At 36.2% G+C, this 13336-nt stretch overlaps 1 protein-coding gene and 1 non-coding gene across 2 annotated transcripts in view; one reads left to right on the forward strand and one right to left on the reverse strand.

Annotated features, from left to right (window-relative positions):
- Positions 1-11484, reverse strand: part of LOC143670128 (interleukin-1 receptor accessory protein-like 1) — a 40802-nt gene extending 29318 nt beyond the window's left edge. The window contains exons 1-2 of the mRNA XM_077144757.1: positions 11357-11484; positions 9254-9399 (exon numbers count right to left, since the gene is read on the reverse strand). Coding sequence (XP_077000872.1) covers positions 9254-9399; positions 11357-11418 — 208 coding nt within the window. The 5' untranslated portion in view covers positions 11419-11484. The remainder of the gene's footprint in view (positions 1-9253; positions 9400-11356) is intronic.
- LOC143672264 (U6 spliceosomal RNA) lies at positions 6418-6523 on the forward strand. Its single transcript, XR_013169734.1, has one exon. It is a non-coding gene; the product is annotated as a U6 spliceosomal RNA (small nuclear RNA).
- Positions 11485-13336: the final 1852 nt, after the last annotated feature.

The raw sequence follows: 13336 nt of genomic DNA on the forward strand, positions 1-13336 counted from the left end.
AATCAGTGGGATACATGGCACTATACATTTCCTTTCAATCATATTCACCTTCAATATGACAATGTTACTTATGAACCCACTAATTAGTTACCATCACTTCTATCCTTTCCCTTACATTTATGTTCAACAACATTGGGTAACCTTTCCCACATTTCTAGCTTCTGTATATCTCTAGGTCCTGTATATTCTACAGTGTAAACCTCTGATGTTACTTTTACCAGTCATACTATTAATATGATCATACAATATCTATCCTTTTGTGTCACTCTTATTTCATTCAACATTATGTCCTCAAGGTTTGTCCATGTTGTCATATGCTTTGGGACCACATTTCATCTCACTGCTGCATAAAATTCCATCATATGTATATACCTCATCTTGTTTATCCACTCATTCGTTGATGGGTACTTGGATTGTTTCCATCTCTTGGCAATTGTGAATAGTGCCACTATGAACATCAGTGTGCAAATGTCTGTTCGTGCCACTGTCTTCCAGCTCTTCTGGGTATATATCGAATATTGGTATTGCTGGGTCATAAGGCCACTCCATATTTAGTTTTCTGAGGAATCCTCAAACTATTTTCCACAGCAGTTGTACATTATACATTACCAGCAGCAGTGAATAAATGGTCCATGTTTTCCACATCCTCCCCAACATTTGTAGCTTTCTGTTTGTTTAATAGCAGCCATTCTTATAGGTGTGAGGTGATATCTCACTGTCGTCTTGATTTGCATTTCCCTTATAGCTAATGAAGATGAGCATCTCTTTATGTGCCTTTGGCCATTTGTATTTGCTGTTTGGAAAAGTGTCTATTCATATATCCTTTGCCCATTTTATAATTGGGTTGTTTGCGCTTTTCATGTTGAGTTGTATAATTTCTTTATGTACACAGGATATCAGATCTTTATCTGATATGTGGTTTCCAAATATTTTTTCCCATTAAGTTGGCTGCCTCTTAATCTTTTGGCCAAAGTCCTTTGAGGCACAGAAGCTTTTGATTTTAAGAAGTTCCCATTTATCTATTTTTCTTTTGTTGCTTGCTTGTGCTTTGAGTGTAAAGTTTAAGAAGGTACCTCCTATTACTAGGTCTTGAAGATATTTCCCTATATTTTCTTCTAAGAGGTTTATGTTACTGGCTCTTACATTTAGGTCTTTGATCCATTTGAATGAATTTTTGTATAGGGTGTAAGGTAGAGGTCCTCTTTCATTCCTTGGCTGTGGATATATAGTTCTCTCAGGCCCATTTATTGAAAAGACTATTCTGTCCCAATTCAGTGGATCTGGGGACTTTATCAAAGATCAATTGACCACAGATTTGGTGGTCTATATCCGCACTCTCAATTCAATTCCATCAGTCAATACTTCTATCTTTGTGCCAGTACCATGTGGTTTTGACCACTGTGGCTTTATAATAAGCTTTAAAGTCAAGAAATGATAGTCCCCCAACTTGACTCTTTTTTTTTAAATCTATCTTTAGTTATTCAAGATCTTTTTACCTTCCAAATAAATTTGATAAGTAGCTTTTCCAAGTCTTCAAAGTAGATTGTTGGAATTTTTATTAGTATTGCATTGAATCTGTAGATCAATTTGGGTAGAATTGACATCTTAACGATGTTCAACCTTCCTATCCATGAGCATGGAAGGTCTTTCCATCTATTTAGGTAATTTGAAATTTATTTTAGCAATTTTTTATAATTTTCTTTGTACAAGTCCTTGACATCCCTAGTTAAGTTTATTCCTAAATACTTGATTATTTTGTTGCTATTTTGAATGGAATTTTTTCCTTTATTGTCTTCTCAGTACTTGTGTAGAGAAACATTATTGATTTTTGTACAATAATCTTGTATCCTGCTACTTTGCTGAATTTATTAGTTCAAGTAGCTTTGTTGTAGATTTCTCAAGGTTTTCCAAGTACAGGATCATGTTGTCTACAAATAATGAAAGTCTTACTTCTTCCTTTCCTATTTGGATGCCTTTTATTTCTTCCTCCTGCCTAATCACTCTGGCTAGGACTCTAGTACAATGTTGAATAACTGTGGTGACAGAGGGCATCCTTGTCTCGTTCCTAATCTTAGGGGAAATGTTTTTAGTCTCTCACTGTTAAGTATGGTACTGGCTATGGGTTTTTAATATATGACCTTTACGATACTGAGGAAGATTCCTTCATGAAACTGAATCACTTGTTAATAAATGTCGTGGCTGATTTTTATGTACTGTAAAGTTTGCAAAACACTGGCCTAGGAGCTTGTAGTTGACTCTCCAGGAGTGGAAACACAAGGGATCTATCTTTTGTCAATTCTTTCAACAAACGAAGCACCCTTTCTGTTGACTTTCTAACCAGTTTTCGTATAATTTTGAAGAATTTTCAAGATGAAAATATCTGTCTCTATATATGAACTTGCTCTACTTTGAATAGATTAGATGTTGAAATCATTTGCAAAAAAGGGATGGAATTTCTGATCTCCATCCTACAGGAACAGGTGGCTTTCAACTGGGGGTGATTTTGTCCCTTAAGGATACTTGGTAATGTCTGGAGACTTCTTTGGTTGTCCCAATTGGGGCAGGGGTTAGAGTGGTGGGTGCTCCTGGCATCTAGTGGGTAAAGCCCAGGAATACTGCTAAGCATCCTACAATGCACAGTACAGCCCCCACAACAAAGAAGTATCTAGCTAAAAATATCAGTAGTGCTGAGATTAAGAAACCCTGATGTAGATGTTCATTTGACTCAGAATACATTTAATCATCTCATTCATCACATTTACGAATTGGCTAAGTACTTTGAAGCATATAACAGAGAGGTACAATTTGAAGATCTTTATCAAGAATTTAACATGCAATTAGGAAAACAAGTGTAGAACTCAATAAAACAAATAAAGGACTTTCAATGACTATGACAATGTATAATTAAATACTAAGAGTTTTGGCCCACATGATTAGTTCAACAAGAATGATAAAACTGAAGGGTTTATCCTTCTTGGCTTCTGATATTAGTTTTGGACCAGCATCATCCTCTTTTCACTTATTTATTGAGAACCAAACCTGTCATCAGCAAACAATAGTCTTTTTTTTTTCCTAATAAAGATGCAGTACAGATATTCTTGTTTACACATAAGAAAACTAAGCAGCCAACATGGTTCAAAAGGCAAACCCATGCTATACAATAAATCTCTGTGCTATAACTGATCAGCGAAAGCTGAGTTAGGTCTTTGAAAAAATATTCCACCATTGAGACAAAAATAACTTGTGCTAACCTTACTTAAATAATATATTCTAACTTTGGATGGGTTGTACTGTATGTGAATAAAACTGTCAAAAAGAAAAAATATATATTCTGTGTCTAAGGAAATAGTCACTACAAAGGGTTAATTTTCCTGCCTGTGATTTTGGTGGTAATCAAATAACCTCTTGGAATGTCCATATCAAGAAACTCAAAGGTGTAAAGTCAATAATATTAGACAATTTGTGCATTCATAATAGCCTCCAAATTTATTTATTTTGGAATTAATTGCTAAGAATCAAGACAGAATTGGAGTTAGCTGTTTAGATGTCTTACACAGCTGAGCGGCAGACAAACTAGGAAAATTATAGCATAGAAGAAGAGTCTGACTGCAAACTGTCAAATCTTGTCCAGGGAGAGACTTTACAGAACCTGATGGCTTGGATTTGGGGATTCTATGGAAACTTAACTAATGTTCCTGAATATTTTGCCATTGTATAAGCTTAGGCTCAGTAAAAGCAACTCTTTCATGGAGACATCAACTCAGCTTGTAATGGGACATTGTCTTTTGGGGGAGATACTGTCATTTAGAGAGGCAGAAAGTTTTGATTTCTGAGAAAGGTTTGGCTTTTTTTTTTTTTTTTGGATATTCTGAAATCAGTGATGGATAATCTCATGTGGCCAGCCCCTATAGAGTTTGCAAACAGTTCTATGATCTTCCTGTATCTCTCAGCAAATAAATCCCCCAGGCAAATACTAACAAGGAGAGGGGCACATATTACAAAGACGATTCATTACAAGAAGGGAAAAGAAGTCCAGTGTTTAAGCTAAACTCATCTAGCTTTAAAACAATACTTCCTAAGTGATGTGCATGTTAATTACATTGCTAAAGATATTCTGAGGACTAGGTTGTTTATTGAGCAAGTCTAATTCCTATTGATTACATTCTTTGGAAGAAGAAAGAGAGAGTATGCAAGAAGTAAAATGAGTATGAAGGAGAATAGCAAAAACTTAGATGTTTATCATTATTAACTAGTGCTAGTCTCTCAGATAGATACTTTGCCAGTTCCCACACAACTTTGTGATGAATTAATTGCCATATTATTGTACTCAATATATGTAAAATAAACATTTAGAATAGATTGTTAATGAACATCCCATTAAAGGGACAGTTTCAAAGCCAAATATTCACTAGGAAGCACAATTCTATGTTAGGAAAATTTAATATCCATGCAATTAAGAAAGTACATAATGGCATCCTGATTTATACTGGTCTTTGTGTTCTTGTGCATTTAATTTTTTAAGTGTCTAGACCAATGCCAGACACATAAGCAGGTTCTTAACAATCATTAAATATGTGAATAAATGAACGATATTTTCTCTTAGGACAGCACATTCAAACAAAGTAAATCTATTATAAAGTTAAATATAGAATTGATGGTACAAAATTGTTAGATCTAAAATTGACCATATTAATAAAAGATAATATGGAATTGAGGGAATGTTTAATGGAACACACTATTGCTGCATCTTACACTACTTAGAAGATCACATAGTTGGAGTAGACATATCACATCAAAACTCCTAACATTTTGGGGGGTGCTAGACATGTCAGATACTGTGATAAGTATTGATATATGCTAATTAATTTAACCATCAAAGCCGCTTGTTGTGGTAGGTACTATTATCATTCCCATTCTACAGAAAAGAAATTTGAGGCTCACAGATATTAAGTGATTTGTGAGCAGAAAATCGGGTTTAGAAAGCAGACAACCTAGCTCTAGAATCTATGCCTATGGTAGATTGAGTTATGTACCTTGCAAAAAACATGTTCTTCATCTTAACCCACACCCCCATGGGTGTGAACCCATTGCAAAGAGGACCTCTTGCAGATGTAACCTAAGTGAATGAAGGTGGACCTTATCCAGATTACTGGAGGCCTGGTAAAGAGACAGTAACGGGGGAAGCAAGAAGCAGGAAGTCAGTGGGAACCAGGTAGAAAAATACCTTAAGCTTGTCCTCTTCATTCTTCATCTCTCTAACTGCATATTCTAATTCTCTGTATAGTGAATAATAATAATCACTATTCAAGTACTTTCTCTGGCTGCAAGAATTGACAGCATTGGATATTCTCAAGCAAGCTATCACTGTAGTGAAATTTCCTGGTAGATTTTTGTGCTGGTTTGAAACTGTTAAGTACCCCAGAAAAACTATGCTCTTTTACTCCAATCTTGTGGGTGCAGATTTATTGTGGGTGAGACCTTTGGATTACGTTGTTTCCATGGAGATGTGACCAACCCAACCGTGGGTGGGACTTTTTGATTAAGATTATTTCCATGGAAATTTGGCCCTACCCATTCAAAGTGGTCTTAATTAGTTTACTGGAGTCCTTAAAAGAAGTGACACAGAGAACAGACACCTAGACACAGACATTTGGAGATGCTTAGAGAACCATTGGAATCATAAGCTGAAGACAATTCAACCTAGGAGCAAAAGACCAGGAGATGCCGGCCACATGCCTTCCCAGCTGACAGAGAAAACCCGGACATAATCGGCCTTTCTTGAGTGATGGTATCTTCTTGTTGATGCCTTAATTTGGCCATTTTTATGGCTATAGAACTGTAAACTTGTAACTTAATAAATCCCCTTTGGCTTTTACCACCAACCCATTTCTGCTATATTACATTCCAGCGGCTTTAGCAAACCAAAACAATTTTCAGCTAGTTTTTGTGGAATTAAGATTTCTTTTTTAAAGATAAAAGGCTGACCTGGAATCTAGCCCAGCTCAAACCTAGCTGAATTATTTATTGCAGTATCCCCTTTTTGTTAAGGAATCCTTGAGGCAGTTTAGATAGGGAAGGAGGGAGGAGGAAGTGACCCTAAGCCCCATAATAAAAAGTTCCTTTTGGCATGCTCACACCTAGCCCCCTCACACCTACCCCTCACTCAGGTTAGCACCTGACAAGAACCAAAGAAAAGTATAGCTCATCAGTCTCTTGTTATCATAACCAGAGGGGAAAGGGCCCCTCCAAGTCCTTATAATGGAAGGACCCAAACCTCCAAGAGCTTCTCCTCCTTTGGAGAACATCTGCGTTCACCCCCTTCGAGTGAGTACTTTTGTCACACTTTAAAGTTTTGGGCTGTACACACTGACTCGACCTTGAATTCTTTCCTGCTGCTGAGTCAAGAACTCCCATGGCGTGCTTACTTCGGCAGCACATATGATAAAATTGAACGATACAGAGAAGATTAGCATCATCCCTGTGCAAGGATGACATTCAAATTCATGAAGTGTTCCATATATTTAAAAAAAAAAAAAAAAAAGGAGAAAGAACCCTCATGGCACCAGCCCTTGGTTGAGGTCTCGGTTTCTCTGAAAACTCCTGGAGCTTTCTGGCTTCAGTCTCATTTGACACATGTGAATGATGTCTCAAAGAACCCATAACACCCATAGAGCCCTCTGAAATCATTTTTATTATGTCAACAATACTAAACAAAAAGTAACTGTGGAGAAAAAAATGCTTTGCTAACTTTGGCAACAGTGTCCTGGCAAGTGTATCTGTCAGAAGAAATGACAGTTCGTTGCTTACAAGATCTGTATTCATCAAATGCTTTAACATGTCTCTCTAGAGAGGTTTAACAAAGAAAGGCTTTGAAGGCCTATAAGATAAGTTAAGGGATTTATGAGTTGATGGCAGAAATATTCGATTAACAGTGACAGCTTCCAGTTCCATCTCTGAGCCTTAGTTCTCTGAGTCATATAGAAACTCATCTGATAATTACGTAATTTCTAGTGTGACAACAATTTGCCTCTTTTAGAGAAACTCTGATTAAAGGCCCAAATCTCTCAGCTCATATGTACCATGTCCTGCCCTTCTGAACCTTGCAGGGCTGTAAACTTGAAGCATGGCATACCTTGACCTAAGTCCTTTCTTTCCCCCCCAAATCATTCTGTATAATTATGAGTCCCTCCTGGATAGATTACATCCATTGCTGCCTGTGTGAATCGATGACTCATCTGCTGTAACTCCTTTAAAAGGAAAGCAAAGTTTGAAGGACTCCTTTTGACTTCTTAATGCCTTTATTTTATTATGAATGAAAAGCTGTTGAAAAACCATGAACACTTAGTATTGAAGAACACTCTAGCATTGGCCACAGTTCTCTTCTTTTTGTTTGGGGAACAGTACATTATGGGGAAAGTTTTTCAAACCATTATCTTTAATTCCTCGCTCCTTTATGTTTCTAGAACTGGAAGCTATTGTAGCTACAGACAATTTAGCCTTAAGCCACACAGCTAAAAACAGCCTAGGGTGTTGGGGTGGGGGAGTTTGACTCTCCCTGGCTATGTGCCCCTCTGTAAGAACAGAGCTTTAATCTTTAAAAGCTGTGTCTTTAGATACAATTTAGATACAGTTCATTTTCCTTCCTTTCCAGCTCTCACCCTACCCTGTCCAAAAGGAAATATATGTCGTCCAAGTCAACAGACATTATATGTTCCCTATGTTTTCTATTCATCTAACTACCTCCCTTCCCTATGAGTAATTTCTCAGGCATTTTAATTAAAGTATATTCAGAAGAGTGAACAGAATAGTGAAGGGAGTTTATCCACAGAAATGAAGAACGAAAGAGCTAAAGTTGAATCTGGTCATGGTGACTGTCATCCAACTTTTGAAGGGCTGTCTTGGAGAAGAGGGATTCAAAGTGTAGAACTGGGGACAATGGATGGAAAGGCAGTAAAATAGGGATGCTTCATAATAGTTAGATTTTTCCAAAGGTAGAATGGACTCCCTTGAGTGGAAATGTGGTTCAGTGTTAAGCTGAAGGATCACGTGGAGAAGACACTGTAGAAGGGTGAGCAACTCAATTACACAATTAAGTTGCTTCCCAACCTGAGAAGCTATTGCTATGCTTTTAATATGTCCAATATGTCTAATACAGATGCTTCATTGACACAGTAAGTATATTAAGCTTGAGAAAGAAGCAACCACATTGCGAGTTGCCTTTCCCCTCTACTCACATCCCCCAAAAGTAGACTATTTTAATACTGTAGCCACCTTGACAACAGAGGCTTGTGTTTTAATAGCTTTCAGTAACACTATGTAAAAGGAATCTATTGCCCAATAAAGTGGGGAAAACAGTCTTCAGCAATTCCTTTCTTTTCTAACCTTAAAGAGTGTAGGATTAAATGTGTGCTTTGAAATTAAACCCACTGCAAATTTGCTGAGTAAGAGAACATCAAGTGTGCTATGCTAATGTTTTCTCTTAGCATAATGTAGGAAAAATACATTTTAAATCTTATAATGAACATGAACATTTTCATTAACTAAACAGCATGTCTCAAATTTTACAATTTGTCCAAAATTTCAAACAATTCAATACCTATACTTTAATATACGTTTATATGATAGATATATTTTTAATGACATAGTTAAGGTGTTAGGACTGCTGTGCAGTTAGTGTGTCAGACAGTGCTTTCAACCACAACCTATCTTACTTATAATAAATTATTATTAATGATGGAAGGATGCTACACATGTAAGTTATCCAAGTCAGAAAAAATTGTCAAGAAATAACACAATGCAGAATCCAGTGGACAGTTCTTATGGTAGAGGAACAACTTCCCAGTAAGGAAAACACTCTTTGACTTAAAACCATTCAGGCTATTTTTAATTGACTTGCCTATCTTTAATAAATAGTGTTAAACTAAATATCCCATGTACAGGTTCTGTGCCAAGACCTTTAACTTTACTGTCTTCTTCATCCTTACAATTATTTTCCCCATTCTATATGTGAGAAAGCTGAAGCTTAGGGAAGTTGGCTATACAAACCCAAGGTTGTACAGCGATTCAAATTTGACTCTAGAGTCAGAGCGGATCACCCATCTCCAGTGCTGTCTGTCCTGAATGCCTTTATGCTAAAGTAAGTATTTTATTTGGGATAAATTTGCGCTAAAAACCAGTCTTTTTTTTGGTCTCTAAAGAGTCTCCTCCCATTGTAGGTGCAGTTAACCACTCTAGCTTAAAAGGTTACACTCACCCCGTTTATGAAGGAGAACGCTGGCATGCCGCCGTCCATTTCCATTTTCAACATAGCAGGAGTAATTTCCCAAGTCACCTTCTTCCACAGAGTCCACAATTAATGAGATGGAAACTTCTTGTTCCCCAAGATGCTCCTTAAGAATTCTAAAATATAAAGCAGAAAGAAACAAATTCCACACAAACATAAATACATGAAACATAAAGAAATGTAGATGAACCTGATGTGAAAATACCCAGCATTTGTGCTTCAAGTTTGGCTATGGTTTCATGCTTTCTTAATTAAATTATATCATGCCCTTTTCTTCTTCACTTCTAAGGAGGAAGCTTGTCTTTGTAGATGCTAATGAAGTTGTAGTTAATTATCTCTCTTAGCAGGACAATCACATTGTCATAATAAAGAGGAGTGAGAGAGACCTTGAAGAAAAGTTTACAAATTGCTTCCTCTTTATGAAGAAAGATGATGTAAAGATAGGATAAGAAATTCTAATGCCTTAGGCTGGAGGTTAATTATATATTGGGTTCATAAAAAAAAAAAAGGAAAGATGAAAGGGAGAGAGGAAGGAAGGGAGGAAGGAAAAGAAAATTTCCGAGTTATTTTGACACTTTAGTTGAAACCTCCAGCCTGACTTTTTTTTTCTACAGTTCAAAACTTTAATGCGCAGTGAAAGTACATGCCTGAAGGAAGATGAGCAAGGACATATTTCATTTAATGATAAAAACCAATTGCCTATTTTTAAAGAAATGTGAAATTATAAACCCATGGAATTAGTGTTCTGCCAAACTATTTAATTCTAACACTTAAAATTAATGGTAAAAACTCACTAACATCAATGTCAAAAGAATTTGGCAATTTCTCAGTACAAATGGGAAACTTCTTCAAATTAGGGCTCGCTTCTCCTCTGCTCTCCATATTTCCACCTCCACTCTCCCACCTCTTTGCTAACTCATCTCTGCTCAACACTTCTAAATGGAAAATGAAAGAAAATGAAAGACACACACAAAACCAGAGGGGGGAAAGTTAGTTGGTTTATGATCCTTCTTAACTTTAGCATTTCAAAGTCTATGGGTAAAATATAAGAGAAAACTTTTAAATATGAAAGATGGCAGAAGAGTATTTTATTACATATTGGAGAATTGCCCATCTGGTCTTTCCATAATTCAATGGGAATACCAATATGCAAGATTTCTGTGTATTTGTTGCTAGGAAGAAAAAGCCAATTGAAATAAACTTAAGACAATTTTATGTTTTAATTTTCTATTGAACGACCTTTTCCTTGATCAAGTTTCCAGTTTTTAAGGTCTTCTATTTAAGAAGTAGAAACCTGGTTAAAAAGCTCCTAATGTACCCAGGTGAGGCAACCCAGAAGCCTAATGGGAGAAGGTTTAGAAATGATGAAAAAGTTTCTTCTCTTTTAACTCAGTTATTATTAGTAATATTCTTGATAATTTACATTATAATTAAAAATAAGTATCTGTGCCAAAGTATGATTTAGTTATCCTTGAATATCTTGATAGTTAAAAGTAAATGAATAAATATATACATATTAAAGAAAAGAAGCTTAAACATTATGCCCTCAAATTTGATGATATTTTGTAATGTTTATTCGCTTGGTATCATTCTACTATAAAAATATTTAGACCGTAAAGTCAAATTAAGAAAGATGATGGAAACATTTTGTTTGTCTTTTACTATTCTTAGCAAGGGCTCATATGTACAAAAGCATATAAAAGGGAATGACAAAGATTGTGTTTTGTTGAGACCTAGCACTTTGTTAATGCTTCTTCTCAACAATAAAACAAAAAGAACTCTTAGGAACAAAAGGCATGCTATCATATCTTCTATATTTTATGGGTTTTTGATCTGTCTCACATTCATTAGAGATCTTAAAAAACTCCCTTTTATTCCTTTTACATCCTTTAGAAACAGCATTTATGGTTTGCAATTTTACCTATTTGTCATTAAATACTGCAGTATTTTTATTATGATAATAATGACCCAAAGCAAAACACGTTTTTTTTTTCTTTTAGCTCACTCTCTATTCACTAATACAGCAAATATTAATTTTGATGGTACAAGTTAAAAGAAAAAAATATATTTTACCTAATGTCACTTTCCCAAACTCGATTTTCATCCAGATCTTCAATAAACTTCTCTCCTTTCATCCAGTAAATTAGAGGGCTGACATCTCCGCTATACCCAAAGAAAGCTCTGCAGGTTAGATTAGCTGAGTCGCCTGTGGAAAGAAGGAATGGAAATGTGCTATAAAACTATTTGTATACATTTATTTTGACAAACTGGCAAGTAACATTTTGATCACTTCATTGATTTAATAAACATTTTTCTAAAAGAACAATTTTTCAGTGATTTTCAACTTTGTCAAATTTATAGAATGAGTGCTTTTGACAGCATAGTTTGTTTAATGGGATGAGAGTTATTCATAAGGTTTTGAAGAATATAGGTTAGTTTTATTCTGTATACTGCCCTTCAATTGGGTTTGCCTGATGTTTTCTCATGATTAGATAGAGGTTATGCATTTCTGGGAAGAACCCACAGAGGTGATGTTACTGGACAAAGGCCGTGGATTCTTTTGCCTGACACGCTCAATAACCAATTCTTGAGACACTGGGGTTTCAAAGAAAGAGTTTATTACTAGGCGCATAGTAGGACAGCAGATGGCCTAGTTGCCCAAAATCTGTGTCTCTGAATCACAGCAACTCTGATCATTTTATTACAGAAAAAATGGGCAGGGTTTAGGATAATGAGCACAGTGGCCCCAGGTGATGTAATTAGGGGGGGATCTAATTATTGAGCATGCGCAGATTGATTACATGCTTAGTCATAGAACGTGTAAAAGAAGATGGCAGAATGAGGTATAGGTGACTTGTTGAAGCTAAGCTACTGCACATGTCAGGCGGGTCCATTTTGCTTAGATCCAGTCTTGGTGATCAAGATAACTTTGGGCTTGGGGTGGGTTAGTTCTGGGCTGACCTAAGACCCTTCATTAATAAACATTAGGGGCTGTCTTTAGTGATTACAAGACTCTAAAGTTGAAAAATTGGATAACTGGGTAGAAATGAAGGTTATTCACAAGGTTTTTACAATTACAGGGACAGGAGATAAAGGCTGTACAATCATTATCAGAGATCAAGGCAGCTGGTTTACAATTTAGAGATTTTAGGTATTTCCCTCTATCTGTTCCAATATACCAGAAAGCAAAAGAAATGTCCATATAATGATTCAGTCACCAAAATCATCCGTTAATCCTGATTTCTCGGTTACAATGTGCCCTTCTCAAAACATGATATCAGGGTGTACATAATTATAAGATTTTTATATGGCAGGTAGAAGGTGTTTCTCCGTCTTGAGTGTGGGAAATAGAAAGGCTGCAAAATTTTTGGCTGGGAAAGAAAAGAAACCGTATATTCAAAATCTTAAGAAAATGTGATTAAAGTTGTTTTAATTCATAAGGAATAATATCTTAATTAAGGAAACCAACACATGCACAGGTAAAGAAAAAGCACATTAAAAACAAACGAGTGACTCATGATAATAAATATGTAAGATTCTCATTAGATGTAAAATCAATGACACCACTATGGAGATTAATGTCTTTGAATACACTACTTGGGAGAGACTATTTTCATGGTGAATACAGAGTGGTTGATTACTTAGCAAGGTAAGTAAGTACCTTGACTAAAAGGTGGAAGTGAATTTAATGCCTGCAGAAGGCTAAGGTTTATTGCTGGACAGTTTATACTCTTTTGCAAATGCCTGGTTTTCTCAAGCCTCAGTCAGCATTAGAGAACTGGAACATTTTAGCACATGATCGTTTTAACAGCTTGCTTCCTCCAAGTGGAGTAAAACATTTAGAAAGGATAGGGCCCTGCAAGGCCCTAGGCCAGTTTGGATTGGGGTGAAGGAATCCTCAGGGATGGGTACTACAGGAGGGCCCTAAAAGTTGGCCCCAGCCGCACTTTTGCAAGGATCTGAAGTAAGCAAATATTCTCAGTTGTCTGCAGCCATAAAACCCTGAATGGTTTCCAAGAGGGCCCTAACAACTCTATGTCCTTGAGGTGCAAG

This window comes from Tamandua tetradactyla, chromosome X (assembly GCF_023851605.1).
Source record: "Tamandua tetradactyla isolate mTamTet1 chromosome X, mTamTet1.pri, whole genome shotgun sequence".
Classification (NCBI taxonomy): Eukaryota; Metazoa; Chordata; class Mammalia; order Pilosa; family Myrmecophagidae; genus Tamandua; species Tamandua tetradactyla.